This window comes from Mytilus trossulus, chromosome 4 (assembly GCF_036588685.1).
Source record: "Mytilus trossulus isolate FHL-02 chromosome 4, PNRI_Mtr1.1.1.hap1, whole genome shotgun sequence".
Taxonomy (NCBI): Eukaryota; Metazoa; Mollusca; class Bivalvia; order Mytilida; family Mytilidae; genus Mytilus; species Mytilus trossulus.
Window position 1 is genome coordinate 422,775 of NC_086376.1, and position 24,426 is coordinate 447,200.

The 24,426-nt window shown below is 32.6% G+C and overlaps 2 protein-coding genes across 2 annotated transcripts in view; both read left to right on the plus strand.

Annotated features, from left to right (window-relative positions):
* LOC134714447 (hephaestin-like) overlaps positions 1–10,233 on the plus strand; it is a 49,356-nt gene extending 39,123 nt beyond the window's left edge. The window contains exons 10-13 of the mRNA XM_063575689.1: positions 1,854–2,004; positions 2,467–2,679; positions 7,656–7,875; positions 9,162–10,233. Coding sequence (XP_063431759.1) covers positions 1,854–2,004; positions 2,467–2,679; positions 7,656–7,875; positions 9,162–10,170 — 1,593 coding nt within the window. The 3' untranslated portion in view covers positions 10,171–10,233. The remainder of the gene's footprint in view (positions 1–1,853; positions 2,005–2,466; positions 2,680–7,655; positions 7,876–9,161) is intronic.
* An 11,452-nt stretch (positions 10,234–21,685) lies between these two features.
* Positions 21,686–24,426, plus strand: part of LOC134714448 (hephaestin-like) — a 28,835-nt gene continuing 26,094 nt past the window's right edge. Inside the window, exon 1 of the mRNA XM_063575690.1 lies at positions 21,686–21,849. Within this exon, the coding sequence (XP_063431760.1) occupies positions 21,704–21,849 (146 nt within the window). The 5' untranslated portion in view covers positions 21,686–21,703. The remainder of the gene's footprint in view (positions 21,850–24,426) is intronic.

Consider the following 24,426-nt stretch of genomic DNA (forward strand, 5'->3'; position numbering starts at 1 on the left):
GAAGTGATAACAAGATACCATCTATCAATGTCTCAACATAACGCAGCAAAAATAAGACACCATCAACCAATGTCTTAATATAATGCAGTGATAACAAGATACCATACATCAATGTCTCAACATAACGCAGCAATAATAATACACCATCTACCTATGTCTTAACATAATGTAGTGATATCAAGACACCATCAACCAATGTATTAACATGATGCAGCAATAACAAGAAACCATCAACCTATGTCTTACCGTCTTCCAATTACAATGTCTTAACATAATCCAGTAATAACAAGACACCATGTACGAATGTCCTTTCATAATGCAGCAATTACAAATACCATCTACCAATGTCTCAACATAATGCAGCAATAATAAGACACAATCTACCTACGTTTTAACATAATTAAGTAATAACAAGACACCATCTACGAATGTCTAACCGTCTACCAATTACAATGTCTTAACATAATCCAGTAATATCGAGACACCGTCTACCAATGTCTTACCGTCTACCAATTACAATGTCTTAACACAAATAAGTAATAACAAGACACCATCTACGAATGTCTTACCGTCTACCAATTACCATGTCTTAACACAATTAAGTAATAACAAGACACCATCTATCAATATATTACCGTCTACCAATTACAATGTCTTAACATAATCCAGTAATATCGAGACACCGTCTACCAAAGTCTTACCGTTTACCAATTACAATGTCGGACAGAAGGACGAACAAACGAGCGAACAGACTAAAAATATAATTCAAATAAATGGGGCATACAAATGTATTGTTGAAAGTGAAAGAAGTGATTTGGACAAAATAAAAGGAGGGTACAGATTAGACGGAGGCACACGTATTTGAGACGTCGGATCGGATGTTTTTAAGCTTGGGATTACGGGATTGATCGTTACGGTATGCGGGAATATTATTTTTTTAATTCCGGGATGTTGGGATATGAATTTCGTTAAAATACGCCCCTCGGGATTTCGGGATCAGGGCCCCTCAGACCACCCCTCAAATGAGCCTTAGTCATTTATACGAGATTCAAATCCAACCATTTGCATGTTAATATGGATCTCAAAAGTAAAAGCACTGATAGATTGTCCTTGAAGCACATTTATTAGAATAATAATGGTCTATAAGCAGTTTCATTTATTTTACGTTTGAAGCGGTGCAAATTTTTAATTTAATTTGACTTTTACCAAAAATTGCATTGTAGGAAAGGGGAAGAACAATTGTGATATAAGGCGAGAAAATACGAAAATACGAAAAAAAAATTGAATTTAAAAGAAAGGAAACATATCTCTATATATAATGGACTTTGGAAAAAAAGGAGAGCGCTTTTGATACCATATATGAAATTTTCCAGTCATATCTTATTCATGAAAAAATAGAAAGCACAATCTCTAGTAGACATGTTGTATCGTAATAGTGTCTGTATAATTCATTAACAAATATAAAGCTCCGCCTCTAGTGGTAATGTTGCATCGTTACAGAGTCTATATAATTAATCAACAAATAGAAAGCATCATGTTTCAATAGTTATCTTGGTAATTGACGGTAAAGTTTATACAAGTCATAAACAAATATATATAGCCCTATACATGTATAACAGTAACAGTGTTTAACACTAATGTTAATAAAAAAAAAGTCAAATTACCCGATTTCATATGAATACACTTTGTTAAGGAGTAAATCCAGTAAGACCCCTTTTTGGCTCCAAAATTTAGCAGTTTTACAAATTTATTAAAATATAAAATTTTGGTTATTCATTATACAGTAGAATGCTTCTGCTACATAAATAAAAGCTGTTTTTGTTTTTAACTCCAATTTCATATTTGGTTTAAAGCGTGGTGTAAACAAGGAATTGTTCCTAACGATGATGAATTGGTTTGAACAAGATAGTTGGTACTTCAATCAAAGTATATCTTTGGCAATGATGAATGGTAAAATGGTCGACCAAGAAAATGCAATGTTTAGAGATGTGAACACTTTACGAGGTATGCATCCTGTTTATAAACATATACCAATTATGCATTGCACCGTTTTGATTAGATATATTCTATAGCCTAAAAAAAGCATATTAATACAATAGGACAAATATTGAGAGATATTTATTTCATTTTTTAGGTTTCTTTGCATCTGTGATGACTGAATGACAGTATAACCTTTCTTCAGACATCTGTCTTAGTAATTCTTTGTCATATGCAACATTATGGGAATGATACAGCGTCCATTAGAACGTCAAATTTCAAAACATTCTCTGTTATGAGGATTATGTTGTTACTGTATACTTCTTTGGTTACATGTTACTGTCGTGATTTAATCTGACCCAAAATTCAAAATATCGTGTCTGATCACTATCCATCTATAGTTATCTACAAATATATATACTTTTAACACTGCACGCCTGTGTATCTCTCAATTAATGCATCGTTTTAACATGCATGTGTTTGTTACAGCCATTAACGGTCGAGTTTTCGGCAACATTGGCGGTTTTGACATGTGTATAGGAGACCGAGTATCTTGGCATGTTCTTGGTTTTGGTGAAAGATTTGATTACCAGAATCCAGTGTTTGAAGGAAACAATGTCCAGTATGATGGCAAAATGGTTGACTACGTGACTGTATTCCCAGGAACTAGTCAAACTGCTTATATGGCTCCAGATAATCCAGGTAATATGCTTAAATATTCTGAAATGCCATTACAAACTGTTTTACAATAAGTTTTAAAAGGGAATCTTGAATCAATAGTATGAAACAATTAAAAGACCCTATCTCAAGAGAAAATATACACATACAACATATAATAGTCAACAAATCACTAGACAGAAGATTAAGCAAGGCAAACCGCGGGACAACCAGGTGCCTCGGAATTATTACCATGTGCTGCCCCTACAGTGACAGCTGCCAGTCTATTGTCTTTATATATCCTGTTGCCTATAAAGTAATACGGCACCAGATAAACATTTGTGAAGTCTCATAACAAAAATTGCTGATATTTTTTGGATTTGTTCTCTATATTATGTTTGTCTAAATCGAATGTTTTAAAACTAATACAGAATGTTTATTACAACAAAACAAAGATCAAGTTTAAATTTGGTCGTGTCACCGTTAATTGTTGGCTAGGTCACTTACATATTCCATGTATTTCATTAATGTAATCGTAAAATGATGTGAATGCTATGCGAAATATAATTGACAAATTTTACCTAAATATATACCGTAAACCACTAGACAGAAGATTTCAGATATACCAAGTCCTCATTCCTTGATTGAGTTACATTTAACTCTTGTTCCTGTTATGTTTTCACAACTTTTTTTTCTCATTTGTATATAACGTGTATAAGGTTGGGATTTTCAAATTTTTTGGCAATGAACATCAATAATGAGACTGTAAAAATGGAAACCAATAATGAGACTGTAAAAATGTGTATCTGGTGTTGTAAAGCTTGAGCTGCAAGAATTTATAATACAGAACCAAAATGTGGATAATTCTGCTGATAGCCCATTGGTCAATACTTTGATAATGATTTGAGTATACAGATACTATTTTTAATAAAATGTTCTGTTTTAGTATATTGAAAATCACTTTTAAATTCAGGAAGTTTGTTTAATCAGTTTCTTAATAGTTAAATTGACACAACAATACTAACACAATAAATATAAACAGTATACCAAGTATGCATGTATGGACAAAATCTCTTCAACAAAGTCTACGTTAAAACTAAGGTCTGAAGAAATTTAATGTAATATAATGTCTCTAATTCATTTTTTTTATGTTACCTCATAATGAGACCAAATATTCGGTTTTGTCTTTTAACCATATAAGTTTTACTTCATTCATTAACTTATTCTAATTTTGTTTATTTCGGATTTATGTTGCCTATCTATCATTTTTTGTCTATTCAGTTATTCCCTCCTAGGTAAAGTAGTTCTTTACATACTTTAACAATGCCACACACATTTTACTTTTTATGAAATTATTATCAATCTTCTTCATTAACTATTCATCCTTACAGTGTTGTTATTATGATTACAAAAAATCAAAACGTGGCTAACCTGTGACATTTGGGCATACTGCATTGTTGATGTCGTACGAATTTCTTGACTCTAGAATTTAACGTATGTTATGATTTTCTTTTTCTTTTCATCGTGAATTATTTTGTTGGATCCCTACCAAAATTTAGATAATATTTTTTTCGTTTTGAACTCGCTGAGACAAAGCAACAAAAATTTGAATTTTAGCAGCCATAATAATGCAGGACAGGGTTTATGATCTACAACGAATTAAATCAAAAATCTACAAAATGTTTTGACTAAAAAGGCAATGGTAACTGTAAGTCATGCGTACCAACATGATTAGTCTGGCGACAATGCTTCAATATTAAGTGGTTTAAGAAAAAAAGGTAGAATCATCAAAAATACTGAACTCCAAAGGAACTTCTAAACGAAAAGTCTAGTCAAACAAAAGGATGAGTAATAACTGTTATTTCCTAACTTGGTATAGGCATTTTTTAAAGCAGAAAATGGTGGATTAAATAATGTTTGAAAGCTAGCGTAACCTCTCACTTGTATGGCAGTCGCATAAAATTTCATTATATAAGTAAAGTTTCGTGATAAAAAAGTTAGGTGAAAATGTCAAAAATTGGGGAACGCAGTCAACATTGTCTTGTATCCTTAATTAATGTAAAAACAAAACAAAATATGCAGCAAAGATGCACAAAAAGTTATATACATGTAGACACAGTATATTCATGAGCAGAAATGAAAGACAAGAATAAAAATCACCATACCACAATAACACAATGACAGGATGATTTTAAGTAAAGAGCCACTTAGTATGTTGCAAATTTTGAAAATTACAAAAAAAAAATCCTCTCGTTTGTCATAGATTCTGGTACTACGATGACCGTGTATGTCAAATTCGAGATAAAATGTGTGGACGACAGTCGTGTCTGTTATTTCTTTAATGTCTAGTTCTAAAGGATATATTTATGGAACCAATCGTGAAAGTTTGAATAAGTAATGGAAATAACATCATCAATAAGGGGCGTAAAATACCAGAGGGTTAGTCAGCTTTCAAATCGAAAAAAAAACTGACGACAACATGGCTAAAAGGGAATAAGACAAACAAACAAATAATAGTACACAACACAACATGGGAAACTAAAGACTCGGTTATACGAACACCATCAAAAAATGGATGTGATATTAGATGCTTCGGAAGCAGATCTTGCTCCACATGTGGCACCCGTCGTATTGTTCATGTTATTACAAACCCTGTAAATAATCTTATTCGGTACGTCACGTTCGTGAAAAGGAAAGGGGATTGTAGTTACGACCATACTTTGTAAAGACCATGTTCGATATCTATGAAATGTTTATTCCATAACGGTCAACGACCTCGTAATGGCGTCCGTAAATTTTTCGAAGGTGTGATTACAACTTTACAATTTGGAACTCCTGATTTAATTGCTTCCTTGACCAGCACGCCTTTATCAACGAAATCCTGATAGGAAATACAAGCCCGGGACTATCATATCAATTTGGACATATATACTATGTATACGCAGATGGAATGTTTGTACATAGACATGACACATTCACAATTGAAAAGCTGAAATGATCTCTTTTTTCTTAAAGTTTTGTTTTCAACCGACCCTCATTTTCAATTTCTAGATGTTAGTCAAGATATGAAGCAGACTAAACACAATATGTTGTACCCTTTATCTTAAGCTCGATAGGAAAGATGCGTTTAACGTTGTCACCAATTTATGAATTATTTAGCGAAAGAAGATAATCCATACAGCGGAAGTTAAGGAAGACAACAGTAGTATACCTCTGTATAAAGTTGTTAAATCGGTTGAGAGAAAAAATCCCGGTTATAAACTAAAACTGATATTGCCAACTTCTCATCTTTCTTTCTAAAAAGGTCCTGTATTTGATCAGACTCTTAATAATAAAGGAACTATTCAGCAAGAACACTTGGTTCCTATTGGAACGCCGACAGTCTGTTATAAAACATGTTTCATATGTGTTTCTGTTTGAATCGGAGGGATTCGTTTCAAAGTAGGATATATCCCTTTCATAGACAAGATACCTGAATCGACGTTGGCCATTCCGTTTTATAAAACAAAACATTACCAACTCTTTCAATTTTTTTTTATTGGGAATACATATGTAAAGTGTAGAAACGTCAAATGATTTAATACTATTACAAGATGAAAGAGTCTTTTATTGTATGTACTCTGAAGGATCGTTGGAATTTTTCAGTATTCACATCTCATTCGCGACATCTCTAAAATACTCTGTTTCACAATAAAGCCCTGGTAACAACGAACCCACGACACATATATGCAGCGCCACGACATGAAAGTTGGTCAAATCGTGGGTCATTTGTGATCATCGTACGTCAGTCATACGATATTTTAAGCATCGTGGCGCTGTCGTGTGGCGTCGGACGAAAATTGGACAGGCACCCTTTTTGCTTTACGATTTTTTTATCGTATCTCTGTCTTGTGGCTGTAGTGACAGTGTCTTACCACTGTCGTACGAATGTTGTGTGATAAACACATTGTCGTTGGTACCAACATAACACCTTTAATAAAGACAAATCTTACAACTGGTGCACGACTGTAGTACGACAATCCGTGATATAGTCGCACGATTGTCTCTCGAATACCAAATTTCGTACGATGCTCGCACAACATTGATTATCTGTCGTACGACAGTGGTATGTTCGTCCTGCAACATATTTTTGTTTTATTTAGAAGGATATACTTAGGCGGGAATTAATGTTTGGAAAACCGTCTGCCGTTTAAAGAGGATAATTATTCAAACAGAACGACTACGATTTGTCCTGCTAAAAAGCCGCCGTACTGGACTCAACAAGAACAATATATGATTGTGTTAGCATTAATTCGAGCCCGTGAACAGTATAGGAACCAGCGAAGCGCCCGACTTTGGTGAGTTAGTCCATGGATCGAACGGCGCCTGATGTTTGAGTAGAATATTATAAACTGATGCAAAAGTTAGAGCGGGAATCTGCCAGTGATTTCATTGGATTCATGAGAATGGAGCCTGGCATGTTTCAAGACAGTGGCACGACAGTCGTACGACAGTTGTGACACGACAATAACACGCGCATCCGATGACATGAAAACCTGAAAATAGCCCCAAACAACTCACGACTGCCGTAGTATTGTCGCACGATCGACTTGAGACTTACGTACGACAGTACAATTACAATCTTTTTCTCTCTGTTGTGCACCCATCATGTACATGTCGTAGCTGATGTGACCACTCGAAATGTTTTTTGAAATTTTTGTACGACATTGCCATGACAACTTTTTTATAGATCTTCCACGACAAAAAATCGTACGATCTGTTGTGACCGAAGCCTCCATTTGAATATATCTGAATGTGAAATCAAATTGTCATGCTTCTTTTATCTACTTATTTCTGAAATACAGTACATTAAAGAAGAGCGCGACAAGGAAAGACGCTCAATTTTTTTCCATAGTAATAACGACAATTGGTTGACAAATTCAACAAACATGTTGGCCATAGGAATATCCAGCATACTGATCACGTGTGCCTCTGTGTAGCATGTAGACTGTTTTATTTTTAAAAACAATATTTATTTATAGGAAATTGGCTTATCCATGCTGGTCAGTTACAATCTCAGACAGACGGTATGGTTACCAGATATAATGTAGACACGTGTAATCGTCCCCTTTTTGTACCTGTTCCTGGCTTTAAGAAGATTACGGTTCGCAGATATTATATTGCAGCGGTAGATGTTATCTGGGATTATGCACCAAGAAAAATAAATATTGTGACAATGGGGGATCTCAGAGATCCAAACACGTAAGTTAGGTGATATCACCGATGTATTGAAGTTGACGAATGGATAAAAAAGCTTTCCATGTGCATTAAATTAAGAACTTTATTAATATTTGAAGATGTCCAAAAACTAAACCTGCTGGGAAAGAATTTTTCAGAATGTAAAATGTATAATGATAGATTGGTTTTGGTTACACATATTGATATCTTAGTTCTTTCTTATAAGAACAAAACATTGTTAATAAGAAAACACATTAACTATGTTCCGAGAATTAGGCATACATGGACATAGCAGCGCTTGCATAAATTTTTAGTTTATTCAGTTACCGTATACTAGTATTCAATTTGTGATCTTGTTTATTATATTTATCAAGTATAGTTATTGTAATTTATCATGACGTTTTAAATTAAATCTATGATGAGTTTATTTACAACCACTGGGTCGATGCCACTGCTGGTTGAGATTTATTTCCCCGCGGCTATTACAAGCCCAGTAGTCAGCACTTTTTGTGCTGACATGAATTGTCATTGCAATGGTTATATTCATAAATTTACTGTTTACAAACTTTTGTATTTTCCCGACGTACTCTGTATAGTTTCGGTTTGTGCCCTTTGAACTTAAGGACGCTTAACTATGGCAACAGAATACGCATGCTCAAAAATCCTTTCTGTGATTGGACAAAATGCTGTCATGGTGGGTGATTTGGTTGTGTTTGAAAAAACGTCTCGTTAATAATATCGTCATGAAAAGCAAGTGAAAGACTATAAATATTTGAACTAGATCTTAACAGATTTATATTTTTATTAAAATAATTGTTTCTCCAATAGCTCTTTGCATCCATTACAGCTGTTTATTCGGAACAATTATTTAATTTTTAATGTAAACTTTGTTGTACGCACGTACATGACTTTTAGAACGCATCTACGCATGTAAGATTCCCGCGGGGTTTTGGTGAATGTAAACAGACAGATACGTCATTGTGCTTCTGAAGGTTATAGAAATGATAGTTTTAAACATATACTCAAATTCAGATACGTCGGATATCTTTTTTAAAGATAATTCTTGTTTGAAATACTAAGGCTTTTTTTTTTTTTTTTTTTTTACCTCAGGCGTATATCACCTTACCTGTATTTGGCACAACTTTTAGGAATTTTGGTTCTCAATGCTCGTCAACTTTGTACTTTATTTTGTCTATAATACCTTATTTGGATTCGAGCGTCACTGATGAGTTTTTTGTAGACGAAACAAGCGTCTGGCGTATATTCTAAATTTAGTCCTGGTATCTTTGATGAGTTTATTTATATTTTAGGCCAGGGAATCTTTATGTTCGTGATACTGACATGTTCATTGGCACACAGTATAAAAAGACTGTATATAGGGAATTCTATGATGGAACATTCTCAAGACAAATACAGCGTACAGAAAAAGATAACCATCTTGGAATACTTGGACCATTCATTAAGGCAGCAGTGGGCGATGTCATTGAAATAGTTTTTAAAAATATGGCTTCTTTTGATAATTCTATCTACTTGAAGAATCTACCACTGGATAATGCAATGTCTAAACACTTACGAAATGGTGTCAAACCAGGAGATGTGAAAGTGTACAGCTGGGGAGTTCCAGAACGATCCGGTCCTGGTAGAAATGAGCCTAACTGTGTTGGATATTCATATAATTCGCCAGTTTACCCTCAAAAAGATATTGCCACCGGTCTGATTGGACCGCTACTTATTTGTAAGAGAGGTGTTTTGGATGTTTATGGCAACAGGATGGACAAAACAAACAGAGAATTTGCGTTAGCGTTTGTGATATTCAATGAAGCTGACAGCCATTATTTTGACGAAAATGTACGAGTACGCGCACCGAACAGAATGAATCGAGATGACTCTATGTTCCAACAATCTAATAATAAGTTCAGTATAAATGGATTTATTTTTTCTAACATACCAAACCTAGAAATGGTAGTAGGAGATACAATAGCATGGTACACGTACTCATTTGGTAATTCCAATGGTGTACACTCCAACCATTTTCATGGACAAACTTTTATCAAATCATCCGCAGAATCTTATCGGGATGATGTAATTGGTGTTGTTCCAGGATCATACGAAACTGTTGAAATGTTTGCAGATAATCCTGGCACGTGGTTTGTTCATTGTCATTTAGGATTACATATGTCAGCTGGTATGATGGACACTTACACGATTTTACCAAAAAATCTTGGAGACATAAATCGAGGTGGACCTCAAATGCTACGTGGAGCACGTATAGGTAGAGAATTAAGAAGACGGAACAAGTTTGGACGGAAAGTGTATTGATTTTGATCAATAAATGTAGTGTGGGTAGTTTGTTGAACGAATTCTTTGGATGTTATATTAATTCTCGTTCGTGCAAGTTTTGTCCCTAATACTTATTTTACAATTAACTTTTACAATATACCCATGTGCGTTAATTGTATGTATGTTTACATTCATGTTGATCTCAAGTGACAAATGCGTCTCGCCGAGCATCAATATTTAATTGTAATATAAATTTACACCCGTGCGTGTATGCAAAAATATATTGAAAGATATGTGGTATGATAATTAATGAAACAACTATCGATTTAGCCCGTGACTCTTATTATAATTGATTCAAAAGATCAACAGCCGCCAACTTTTATGTTATACAGGTTTGTTTGATTGGGTATTGTTTTAACCTTAAGTTAGAATGTGTCTTGCATAATCCGGACTAGAAAAAATTAACAATAAGTGTTACATAATTTACATAATTTTACTGTGTTAGTAGACGCAAATAAAGTGTGTACATTTGTAGATTGCAACAGAATGATACATTCGGGCCTGCTCATATTTCGAGACCACTTAACAGGCGGGTAACAAATATGAATAATAAATACTGGCATGACAATATTTCAAAGCCCCTATACGTAAAGGTAACATTATATATTAATGGTAATGCAGGCATGATTATATTTTTGACACCTTATACAGAAAGGTAACAAATTTCAATACCACATTTATGTAGTAGGTTCTGCTGGGCTGGCAGGCCATTTGGAAGCCACCTTAAAATATTATGTTTGATATTGCTGAAAACAAAAGATCAACAGAAACACTGGAAAGAAACAAAAACAAACGACAACATAAAAAAGAGGCGGATTAAATAAAAACGATAAAAAGCACAACCGCAATCATCAGAGTTGATAATTTAATAGATAACAGGTACATTGACATAAACTATAAACCAACCAAGAAGTACCAACTGAGTCAATATCTATTATATTTAGGAACATGTATTGCCTTACCATGTGCAAGTTGAAAGAGGAGTGCTCTAGAGTAATTGGAGCATTGTTCACATCTAAATATCTTTCTTTTACCCCCCAAAAAAACACATAAAAACATAGTTCATATTGAATAATCACTCTTTTTACCGGAAACTGAAATAAAATTGATATGGAATTATGGAAAGTTCAGTAAATTGGAATAAATATAAAAAAGAAGATGTGGTATGATTGCCAATGAGACAACTATCCACAAAAGACCAAATGACACAAACAATAACAATTATAGGACACCGTACAGTCTTAAACAATGAGCAAAGCCCATACCGCAAATAGTCAGCTATAAAAGGCCCCGATAAGACAATATAAAACAATTCAAACGAGAAAACTAACGGCCTTATTTATATAAAAAAAAATGAACGAAAAACAAATATGTAACACATAAACAAACGACAACCGCTGAATTACAGGCTCTTGACCTGGGACAGGCACATATATAAATAATGTGGCGGGGTTAAATAAAGCTTACTTTTTGGTGTGAGCCAAGGCTCCGTGTGGAAGACCGTACTTTAACCTAGAATGGTTTATTTGTATTAATTGTGACCTAAATAGAGATAAGCCTCATTGGCTCTCATACCACAACTTCTTATGTACGGATTTATCTTCTTTTTACCTGAAAATTGAAACATAGTTTCAATTGAATTATCCCCCTTTAAGGTGTGTAGAGTAGTGTGTATTTTCTGTATAATACTATTAATGTAAACGAGTCTAAATTGAAAACTACGTTCAAACCTATGACTGCGTTGGATAAAAACCGCAGTTTTTATACGTGTGCATGTCAAACAAATTTCGTTGTAGAAGGGTCTAAAAACAGCACAAACAACATTTTCCAAAAGACCAAAAGAGTGAAAAAGTATATTTAAACAAAACGCATTTGACTAACAGGTCGAACAACTGATGTTCTTTAACCCTGCTGACTGCCATTGGCGATTGCCAAATAAAATTGATCACAAGATGTAACAAAATGGATCCTAATATAAATTTAATACGTCACAGAAAGAAAAAAAATTGTTAACTTGTGGACAGGATGTTGTGCCACAAACATTCGGTGTCAATATTTCTTAAGTACACCATATCCGGATTTCGACAATAAATGTCTCTTCAGTGATGTTAGGGATCGAAACGGTATTTGGAAGGCCATATAAAAAGTACCCTCATTTTTAGAGAAATTAATGTATATATATATAGAAAATTAAGTTTAATCATATAAACCACTGTATTTTCTAAACAAAAAAAACACAACATTTGTGTTTGATTCATTTTTAATCAAATTTGCCAAAAGAGGGGAGATATCTCATATAAAGAAATGTTATGATAGAAAGTGTTGTGAATTTACCTATTTATTAATGTAGCTAGACAATCATTCTAGTGACTCCATTTGTTTTCTTCATCTTGTCTAAACGCATGTAAATAGAGGTAACAGTAGTATACCGCTGTTCAAAACTCATAAATCCATGGACAAAAAACAAAATCGGGGTAACAAACTAAAACCGAGGGACACGCATTAAATATAAGAGGAGAACAATGACATAACGCTAAGATGTAACACACACAGAAACGGACCGATCATCAGACAAAATCCCACTAGAATAACAAATAAAACACCAAAACCAAATACTAGTACATGAATTTGGGATAGACAAGTCCCACGACACGTCTTATCGCAATGTGAATTTACACTCAAAAATAAGAGAAAACAAACGACACAACGTTAAAATGTAATACCTTCAGAAACGAACTAAAATATTACAATGGCCATATTCCTGACTTGGTACAGGGCATTTTTGATATCATCTATCGTCTCACATTTTATCTTAACAATCTATGCGTTAGTTTTCTTTTTATCACGCACAATTAGATTTTCTAGACAATTTTGCATAACCTGTAACTTGAAAAAAGTCCTGTGACTATTATTTTTTATCATGTTTTAAAAAAAAGCATAATTAAAGGTTCATCATAGCTAATCTTCGAAAAAAAATGGTTTTAATTAACACGCCCCAATCACCTTGACCAGAAAACTACATCATAGTTCTAATTTATGTGACCCTATTTTACTAGAACACAGGAAAATGTTCCAATAACAGTATCTCTCTTTAAGCAGAAAACTGGATTAAAAGGGGGACGAAAGATACCAGAGGGACAGTTAAACTCATAAATCGAAAATAAACTGACAACGCCATGGCTAAAAATGAAATAGACAAACATGACACAAGATAGAAAACAACAGAATCAGCAACACGAACCCCACCAAAAACTAGGGGTGATCTCAGGTGCTCCAGCAGGGTAACCAGATCCTGCTCCACATGTTGAGTTTAAATGGTAGCCTTGTTCCGTTTGTTTTGGTAAAAGAGGGATATTTAAATTTAAACTCAGCTTTCTGGTAAGGAGATATAGTTCAACTTACAGTATGATCGAACGAAAGAAACAACATGCTTCCATTATTAATACAACATGCTTCCATTATTAATACAACATGCTTCCATTATTAATACAACATGCTTCCATTATTAATACAACATGCTTCAATAATTTATACAACCTTTAAAATAATGCATGGTATTTTCATATAAATAGATTTTAATGACTATACATTTTCTCAATGAAGGAATAAGAACATAGTGATTTAGTTATTTTTACTAAATTTCTTATTTACATTCTCATTTACACGACTATGTAATGCCGCAATAACGCCCTTTAAAACTAGTATTTGGTCAGCTCATGACATTATTATGAGTACGGCATGTAATAAATTAATGTTATAGTATTTCATTGTTTATTTTTACACAAAACATAAACAGGAAAAGTTTTAAGGCAATAAAGTCGTTGAAAGGGACAATAGATAAAACTGTCAATAAATAGGGAAACAGCAGTCAACATAGTGTTATCCTCTGTATCACTATAATAAAAAAAAAAATGTAACAAAGAAGCATAAAAAGTATTTCTTTTTTATGATTTTACTCGGAGTTCAGTATTTTTTGTGATATACTTTTCAGTAATGGCTCCTTAGGGTACCATATATGATTATTCTGAGTATCATCTAGCATCTGTTTTGTTAAAATTCGTATTTTTTTTTACAAACAAAAGGATACTGAATGATTGCCAAAAGGTCAACTATTCACCAATGACGCAAATCCTTTATAAAGTATAGTAAGCTGTTAAAGGAAAAGTAAATGCTCTCACATAACAAATATAAAGTATAGTCAGCTGTTAAAGGAAAAGTAAATGCTCTCACATAACAAATATAAAGTATAGTCAGCTGTTAAAGGAAAAGTAAATGCTCCAACATAACAAATATAAACAATTCAGGTTAGAAAACTAAAGACCTAATTTATAATTACCTTTCTTTTAAACACGATAATTACAAATTAACGACAATCAGTGATAACAGGCTCCTGACTTGAGACGGGCACATACACTATGTTTCGTGATTGAACATGTATGTCAGCGTTTAACCCTCCCTTAACCTGGGGCAGTTGTATAACAGCACAAACCACGAACAAACTAAATATCAGTTGAAAAGGTTGTAACTTGTCATCTCGATAGACATCAGAAACGTGTGTCATTAAGACAGACAAGACGTAGAAGGGTATTGAGTTTTATGTGTGTATCCTAACCTTTCATTTCTGCTGATTTACTTTGTTTTGTAGTGTCTTAATGCTATTGTTGTTTTGTTATAATAGTTTTTTTGTTTTATAGTGATTAATATCAGAACACCATGTGAGCTGAATTCGTATTCTTGACAATGCTACTTATATTCCTCACACCAAATTGTCAATATAATGGAACTATATAATACCTATCATACAAGTTAACTGTTTAGCTAGCTATGACATCAGGTTTAAATAACTTTTTTCTACATAGGGAAATATCTGTACCAAAGTCAGGAATTGATTTTCTATTCGTTTGATGCGTTTGAGCTTTGTATTTTATCATTTGATAATGACTTTCCGCTTTGAATTTTGTTGGAGTTTTCTATGTATATTTTCTAATTAACGTTTTCCCTAACATCGAAATGACCCGAATTAACTGGCGGCAGTTTGCTCGAAGCCAATAATTCATTTGAATTATTCTACATTGTCTTGTGAAGAGTCGTTTCATTCGCAATCATACCACATCTTCTTTTCTTATAAACCATAACATGTATGTTAACGTTGTTCATTGAATCTGTTGATAGATGATATGATTAAATGAACAAATGCAATGTATATAAATTGTCAGTCTTTATGTTTTTTAATCTTAATTTATTTATATATTTTGGATTTTGGTATGAAGTCCATTTTGACTAATGCCCATTTTGTAAGGGGCCAGGTGAGGACTACTTCCGGTTTTATTTATGTGTTGAAGACCCGTTGATGGCATTCGGCTTTTATTGGGTCTTTGGTCGGATTGTTTGTCTCATTGAGATATTGCACATTCCCATTCTCAATTTCTTTTTCTAATAACAAATATGTATGTTTTAGTCTAAATTTAAAGATAGCTTGTTACAATTATACCTCACTGTCCATGCGCTTTGTTATAAGTATATAAGTTTTGTAAATCATGATTATATTTTAAAGAATTTTAATTGTTTAACGTATATTAATAGTGTAAAGTATGTTAATATCGGAAAATATATTAGTTTTGTAAAGTATATTTATAGAGTAAAGAATATTAATTGTTTAAAGTATATTAATAGTGTAAATTATATTTATGATATAAAGTTAATTCATCACGTGGGCGCTTTAATGTTTTCCTTATTTACTGATTTATAAACTGTTATAGGGTTTTCTTCCCTTACTAAATCTTATAAATTGTGTTTTAATTAATTCAAATGACAAAAAAGTCATGTTTATGGGAATTCCTCTAACTAAAATAAATCACTTTTTTCATCTGTATGCAGTAAATATACCAAGTACAAAATCTAAAATCTAAATATAAAAAAGAATGACAGTCAACTATAGTTTTTAAGTAGTTACATTTGGCTAACCGCTTATAAAGTTATTAAAAAGCAAAAATAAACATTTAAAAAAGTAAAGCATTTATCTTATATAAATATTTTTAAAATCATTAATTGTTCAAACATGATAATATATACCAATATAACTAAAATTAAGATAGACTTCCTTAACCAACATTAAATTACACATTGATCAACTTTTCAAATATATCATTAGAAAACATTACATCATAAAAAACGATGAATCAATGTTTCAAGAGTAATTATAATATAAGATAAGAAGATGTGGTATGAGTGCCAATGAGATAACACTCTACAAGAGACCAGTCAATATATCAGAGTTGGTTATTTTCTTTTGGAGTGGACGACTTATTCTGCATCTGAAAATCAAATTTTGTTTAACCAAACTTTACGACAGTCTTAAGTCCACAAAGGGATTAAAGTTAAAATCACAAAAATACTGAACTCTGAGGAAAATTCAAAGCGGAAAGTCCCGATTCAAATGGAAAAATTAAGTGATAAACCACATCAAACCAATGGAAAACAACGTTTATATTCCTGACTTGGTACACGCATATTCAAATATAGAATTTGGTGTATTGAACCTTGTTTTATAGCGCCAAACCTCTCAATTGTATGCGGATACAACAGAAACAGTTGATCCGGCCTCAAATCTTGACTTACATCTCGAAATTAATAATGAGGGTTGGTTAAAAGCAAAACTTTATTACAAAAGAAATGATTTCAGCTTTCTAATTGTGAGCTTTCCATTTCTAAGTAGCAACATTCCAGCAGCACCTGCATACGTGGTATATTTCGCCCAATTGAAGCGATATTCCCGTGCTTGCATTGCCTATCGTGATTTTTTTTATAGATCCCACAAGAGTTCCAAAATGAGAATTTGCAATCATCCCTTCGTAAATTCTACGGACGCCATCACGAGTTTCACTAATGATATCGGAAATGTTCCTTACGTCGTAACTACAGTCCCCTCCCATGTCATGAATGTCACCTACCGAATTAGTCTTTTTACCGGAGCAACACGACGGGTGCCACTTCTGCTTACCCTTCTGGAGCACCTGAGATTACCCCGAGTTTTTGGTGGGGTTTGTGTCAGGTGTACTATTTGTTGTTTGTTGTATTTTTCATTAGCCATGGCGTTGTCAAGTTTATTTTCGATTTCTGAGTTTGACTGTCCCTTTGGTATCTTTAGTCCCTCTTTTGTATAACAGTCGCATAAGGAAACATTATGTAATCATGTTAGCCTCCTTGTTGATTTTCGTATGGTGCAGGTCTTTGTTTAACGCGATAAGGTGTGACTGTAGATGTTTTTTTTTGTCACCAACTGACACGGAAACAGAAAATTTGTAATTATTAAATGACGATTTTTATAAATTATGTTCTATCATGATAACCACATATTGACAACGAACTTAACAATCACACTATAGTACATATTGAATCATCTTTTCTGAGTTTTTTCTGTTTTCCTGTTGATGTGTACTAGTATATAAGAAGATATGGAATGATTGTCAATGAGACATACTTGACGTTTTATATTCAGCTAAGTGCTTGTAACTAAGCGCGACATAGTTTTTATTTTCATTTTGGCGACTTTCGTACCGAACATCAGATAAATGCACTTTGAACAAAAATTAATATGGTCACTGAATGTTTGGATAACGGATGATATATTTTTAGCTTATACAACGTGTTTCCTCCTAAACTCAGTTAATTAAAAGTACATATGTCACACTGCTTAAGATGGTCAAATATTGCAAAGGAAGTATCGTCTGGAAAGGTAAATATTCCTTCATCATCAGTATGACAGTCAAACCATCAGCAGTGTAGAAACAGCTGGTGTGAAGGCTATTTTGTGCTTCAGCTTTTTTTTTATAATTTGCCTTCGTTTTTTTAATTTAAACTTAAGTTCCCTAATTGCTTAAATGTTTTCAAGAAAATAAACACCGTTATACCATACCAGCAAACATCTGAAACATATGTTTTTTTGCTTTGATTCAAGTAATACTTGTTTGAATTGCCAGAAACAGCAACTTTATCTCTTTATGATTGTTCATTTATTACTATTTTAAGATGTTTGAACTATGTAATTTTGATAGTAAAATGATTGACAATTCTTTAAATACATAAATCAGAAATTCCACATACTTCTGTTAGACGGGTATGTGAAAATAACTGAAACTATATAAACCGACTAGTACTAGCAGGTACTTTTATATCTCTGTAACTATCTTCTTAAAAAAAGATAAATGTTAGAACAGCTTATGCTACATACAATAATCGGAACATGTTGGTTATTTACATAATTATTTGGCGCGCAAATTCAGACGTTAAAATCGCATGATTATTTAAAAACTATCGGTTTTGTTTCAATCAAACTTTAAGACTCAAACGCTTCTGTATTTCCTTCCCCAGAAAGAACTTTTGCATGAATTTATGAGGATCTATCTAACATTTTCAACATCCCCATGACTAGTGCATAGTTTAAAACAGTTGATTGAATTCAAATATGTACAGCTGATTCATTCCCTTTTGAAAGATTTTATCAAAAAATATCACCCAATATAATATCAGTATGCAGAACGTTTCAAAAGCAAAAGACATAAATAAACATACACGCCAATTTTTCAAACAATGAAAATTGAGTAATACATATAACATTAAATTGACGTTTCGTGCAAAAAATTTCAATTTTGACATGGTAAAATTATCGGGGACACAGACAACTTGAATAATACATTGTAGAACGATTTTTAATCCCTGCAGGCTTAAATGAAAAATAAAACAAATCAAATTTGGTATTATCATTTGCTTTTACGGTTAATTTGTCCGTCTGGTATTTTTCGTTTTTCTTTTTTTCGATAACAAATTTTAACCATTTTAAATTAACACAGTACGGCAGAAATAATTTAAATATTGGCTTTTTGGTAACCTTCAAAACAATCATGGACAATACTGAAATAATATCAAATATGGTATGTTTGGAAATACTACAATGCCGATCTGATTGCTGGCATTTCTGTGAATTCTTACAGTTCTACTTTGAACTAACATTGTATTTATCGTTACCGCTGCAAATTATGAGTATGATCAAATTATTTTCAATCTGTACCAATTTTATCATAATTCATTCAGCAGTATGTACTTTTCATTGATATGTTGTTGTTGTTTCTTATGTCATACGATTAAAAAACGATTATTAAACACAGAATCACTGTTTCATTATAAGAAAACAAATGTTTTTTCAAATAGAAGCAGCATTTATTTAATTTTTTGTTTCAAATGATAAATCTTAATGACATCAAATTCAACAACTATAGCTCATGATATGAACTTGAACAATGAGCAACATACATACCACATAGTCATACATTGCCATAAATTGTCAAAGATAAAACAATATTAAAGTCAAATTAAGCTAACTGATTTATGACTTGTATAAAATACAGGAATAATCAACAATAACGGAATTACTGGTATCTGACTAAGAATAGGGTTAGGGTTAGGGTTAGGATAAGAGTTATGTATACATATACATAATGTAGCGGGATTTTTCGTGTTTTTGGGTGCCCAAACTTTTCTTGACTTACGACATTGGTGTAAAAGTACGTAGCAGGATATTCATCCTCATAAATAAAAGACACTTATTAAAGTTCGAAGAGTACTTGCAGTTACTGCCAGCTTGTTCAAAGTAAATAATTGCCTATAAACAATCATGTATCTAAGACCATACATTAGGCCGAAAATAAAATTAACTACTTATCAGTTTGACGATTTCCGTGTCATTTTCTACAACTCTAACGACAAAAGAGATGATTTAAGATATATTCCTTGTAATGTATTTACATTCCCATTCCCTTTATATTTAGATATGCCTACCGAATAAGACTAGTAAAAAGTAAAATCACAAAAATACTGAACTCAGAGGAAAATCAATTTGGAAAGTCCATAATCACAAGGCAAAATCAAAAAACAAAACCGAATGGACAAGAACTGTCATATTCCTGACTTGGTACAGGCATTTTCAAATGTAGAAAATGGTGGATTAAACCTGGTTCTATAGCGCTAACCCTCTCACGTTAATAACAGTCTCATCAAATTCCGTTACGTAACCGGCTTTGTCATAACATAAGCAACACGACGGAAGCCACATGTAGAGCATGATCTGCTTACCTTGCCGGAGCACTTGAGATCAGTTATTATTGTAGGTTCGTGTTGCTTAGTCTTTGTTTTCCATGCTGTGTATTGTATACTATTATTTGTCTGTGTTTACTTTTTTTCTTTTCAAGCCATTGCGTTGTCAGCTTCTTTCGAACTATGAGTTTGAATGTCCCTCTGGTATTTTATACCCTTTGTTTGTAACCAATTATCTCATATTGCCTCTGTAGTCAATTTCACAATTGACAGAAAACGTATACTCTTAAATAAGAGTTTTTGTAAAGGAATTTTGACAGAAAAAAAACCCAATGCTCTAAAAGTTCTATGTACAGAAAACTGACAAACCAACCAAATGTTCTGGTTGTTCTACTTACTTAAAAAAATGACAGAAACAAATGCTCTTAATGTTATGTGAAAAAGAAGTCTGACAGAACAACCAACTGCTAAAAAGATTCTAAATATGGTCGTCTGACAGAACAACCAATGTTCTAAATGTTCTGTACGCATGCACTTGAGTACTCGTTGACATGCCTATTTTGTCTTTGAGAGAACAACCAGTGCAAATGCATTTTAGGTTCTATATACACAAATTTGACAGAACAAATAAATGTTCTGTGAAGAAGGTTGGGATTTTGTCTGATGCTCGGTCCGTTTCTGTGTGTGTTACATTTTAGTGTTATGTCGTTGTTCTCCTCTTATATTTAATGCGTTTACCTCGGTTTTAGTTTGTTACTCCGATTTTGTTTTTTGTCCATGGATTTATGAGTTTTGAACAGCGGTATACTACTGTTGCCATTATTTCGGTCCAATTCTCTAAATACGTAAATAATGTAAAAAAATTAGACGGGAAAAACGATATAAGAAAGAAACAACAAACTAATACTGATTAAATTTATTTACTCTGCAAAATAAACTCGTCTTAGATAGTTACTAGGATTACAAAGTCTATGCCAGACGCTTTTTTCGTCTTCATAAGACGCACTATTAATGCTTCAGCACAAAACTGAAAAGTATTAAGGACCCTTATAACATAACGTTTTGCTTCATCAAACCGAGGTAATACATTTCTTAGATATAAATTCCTTAGTACATAAGAAAATTAGTTTATAGATATTTTAAACTCAAAAGTTCATAACTTTGAATATAAATTTTCTAATTAAACCTAATAATGTGTTGTCTCAATGAATGTTATCTCCTTTATTTGTTGGAAGGTATCATACGCGATGACACATAGTAATTAATTTACATTTGTATTTTAAACTTTTTTTTTAAGTTCACAATGAATTACACGTCACAGATCACATGTAATTTATTAATTATACACAAAAGTTAACAAGTATGATAGAAAGAAAAATGATCAAGGCAAAGCATACCTGTCTGTGTTCGTATCATTGTGGTCATGGTCTCATCTGTGCTCCAATGGAGCATTTTCATATCGATATTCTCATCAATCTGCTGTCTAAGACGGGATTATTTTATAACAGCTGAGGAGCATTGGTGGGACTATGCACCTAGTAAACAAAATCTGATTACCAACGATAGAACGTATGTATACAAACTTGTTATCTTGGGCAGCGTTATTGTAGTATATCGTTCAGCTGTTAAATTATTGGACTAAAGAAAATCATAAAAAAATATCTTTACTTTTTCTGATTTATTTTTATTTGCATTATGTCGTTACTTCAAGTTTATAAAAATCAATTGTCTCTTGTATTCTGTAGTATCAATAAAACGAATCATATATATTCTATATGTTAAGTATACTTCGTATGTTTATAGTTATGGCGTATGTTTTCATCGTTGACCATTTGCTTGTTGATTTAGTGGATCAGAATTGTTTACCTTATTCATATTTAGTTCGCTTCAAAGTCATGTCTAAATATATATATTGTTTCCGTCTTTGATAATGAAATTAAAGAGTAATTTAGGACATTTTTTGTAAGATTTCTTTACAAGATATCCTTCTTAACTTATTTTTATATTACAGCAATTACCTTTTATGACATCATTTTCAACTTCTTTTTCTTTTGAGAGAAAAACTGCTTCTCTTATTTTGACTTTTACTTCAAGTTTAGATTTCTTATATTTAGGACTTAAATGTATTGTGGTTACAATTTATTCTGTAGTTTAGATTGTATGTAAATGACTAATATATTATTGCACAAAGGGGTATGACACTGTCAGCATTAATTTCATTTTCATCGATGTGACTGAAATTATCACATTTGATTGATACATCCTAAAACGTATACCAAAATTCATGTCATGATATACAGTATCATCATTTCGTGCACATGTGATTTAGCGAAAAATAGACACACTGACTGTTTTTAGCCTAACATTATTTCTATATTCCAGTCTTTCTATTAATGTTTGGAAACAAAAACCAATATTTGTTTTTAATATTTTGTATAACCGTTGCTAATGTCCCTTTAATTGACATATTGATTGTGTTAATTTTATTTTTTCTACGTTTTTTTCTACCTTCTTGAGAACTCAGACTATCGTTAACGTTTACATTTTTCAAAGATCATATTGCAAAAGTATAAAAAATAACAAAAAATACAGAACTCCGAGGAAAATTCAAGACGGACTGACAAATGTAACATGTCTGTGTTATTTTTATTTCTTGTGTTATTTAGAATTATTTTACACATTAAATAACTATTTTCCTACTTTAATTTAAAAAGTGTGGATATTTGGTGATTTAATATGTAACATTATAAGTGATATAATACCATATCTTAGAAAAAAATTACAACTCCTTGTCGAATGAAATTGCTTATCGTGCATTTGAAATTTCCATTATCATTCTTTTTTGTGTACTTAGCATTGATGCTTAATTTTTAACAAGGGTAAGATGTCATTGAAATAACAAAGATCGATATCTGTCTTTTAAAACATTCTAGCGACTCCCTATGCAATACATGTATGTATTGAGTTTATATGCATTTTCAAACCTGTGATTAAACTTGGGATTAAAATTATGTTTTCAAAACATGCCGAAAGTCCATAGCCACCTTTTTAATGTCAATTGTTATGTTCATCTAACCATATTAAGTAGTCAATATACATACTAATATTAGCTGTAATCAACATTAAAATACTCTCAATTTGAACATTAGGGACGATTATCACTTTATATTTGTTTCGTCTACTTTTGAATATGAAAGGAGAAGGTTTACAAAAAAATAACATTTATCATTTTCGGGGCCTTTTGTGTCTGACCATTTATACGCAAGCTGTGTGGTAAAGGCTTTATTCAGTGTTAGAGACAATGCGGGGATCTATAGTTCTGCATTTCTGTGTCATTGGTTATCATATGGAAGGTTTTATCGATTGCATTCAAATCATGTTTTCATTTAGAAAAAAAGTTATCGTTAAAAGGGATATAGTTACGATACTGTTGTCAGGTCATTAAAAATTGCATATTTTGGCGTTAATAATGATTCACTTATTGGGTCTTTGCATCGGAACTAAACACATTTATTAAAAAAAACAGTTGTTGGCATGACACTGGTTATGTTCTTCTCATATTGTTATGATGGTATGATACTAAACCCCTAACGGGAAGGATTGTGCCTGATATTCATAAGATGAGACAATAATCTTTCAATCAGTTTAATTGAAGTCTGGAGCTGGCATGTCAGCTAACTGCTAGTAGTCTGTTGTTATTTATGTATTATTGTCATTTTGTTTATTTTCCTTGGTTACATCTTCTGACATCAGATTCGGACTTCTCTTGAATTGAATTTAAAATGTACGTATTGTCATGCGTTTACTTTTCTACATTGGCTAGAGGTATAGAGGGAGGGTTGAGATCTCATAAACATGTTTAACCCCGCCGTATTTTTCGCCTGTCCCAAGTCAGGAGCCTCTGGTCTTTGTTAGTCTTGTATTATTTTAATTTTAGTTTCTTGTGTACAATTTGTAAATTAGTATGGCGTTCATTATCACTGAACTAGTATATATATATTAGGGGCCAGCTGAAGGACGCCTCCAGGTGCGAGAATTTCTCGCTACATTGAAGACCTTTTGGTGACCTTCCGCTGTTGTTTTTTTCTATGGTCAGGTTGTTGTCTCTTTGATACATCCTCCATTTCCATTCTCAATTTCATCATA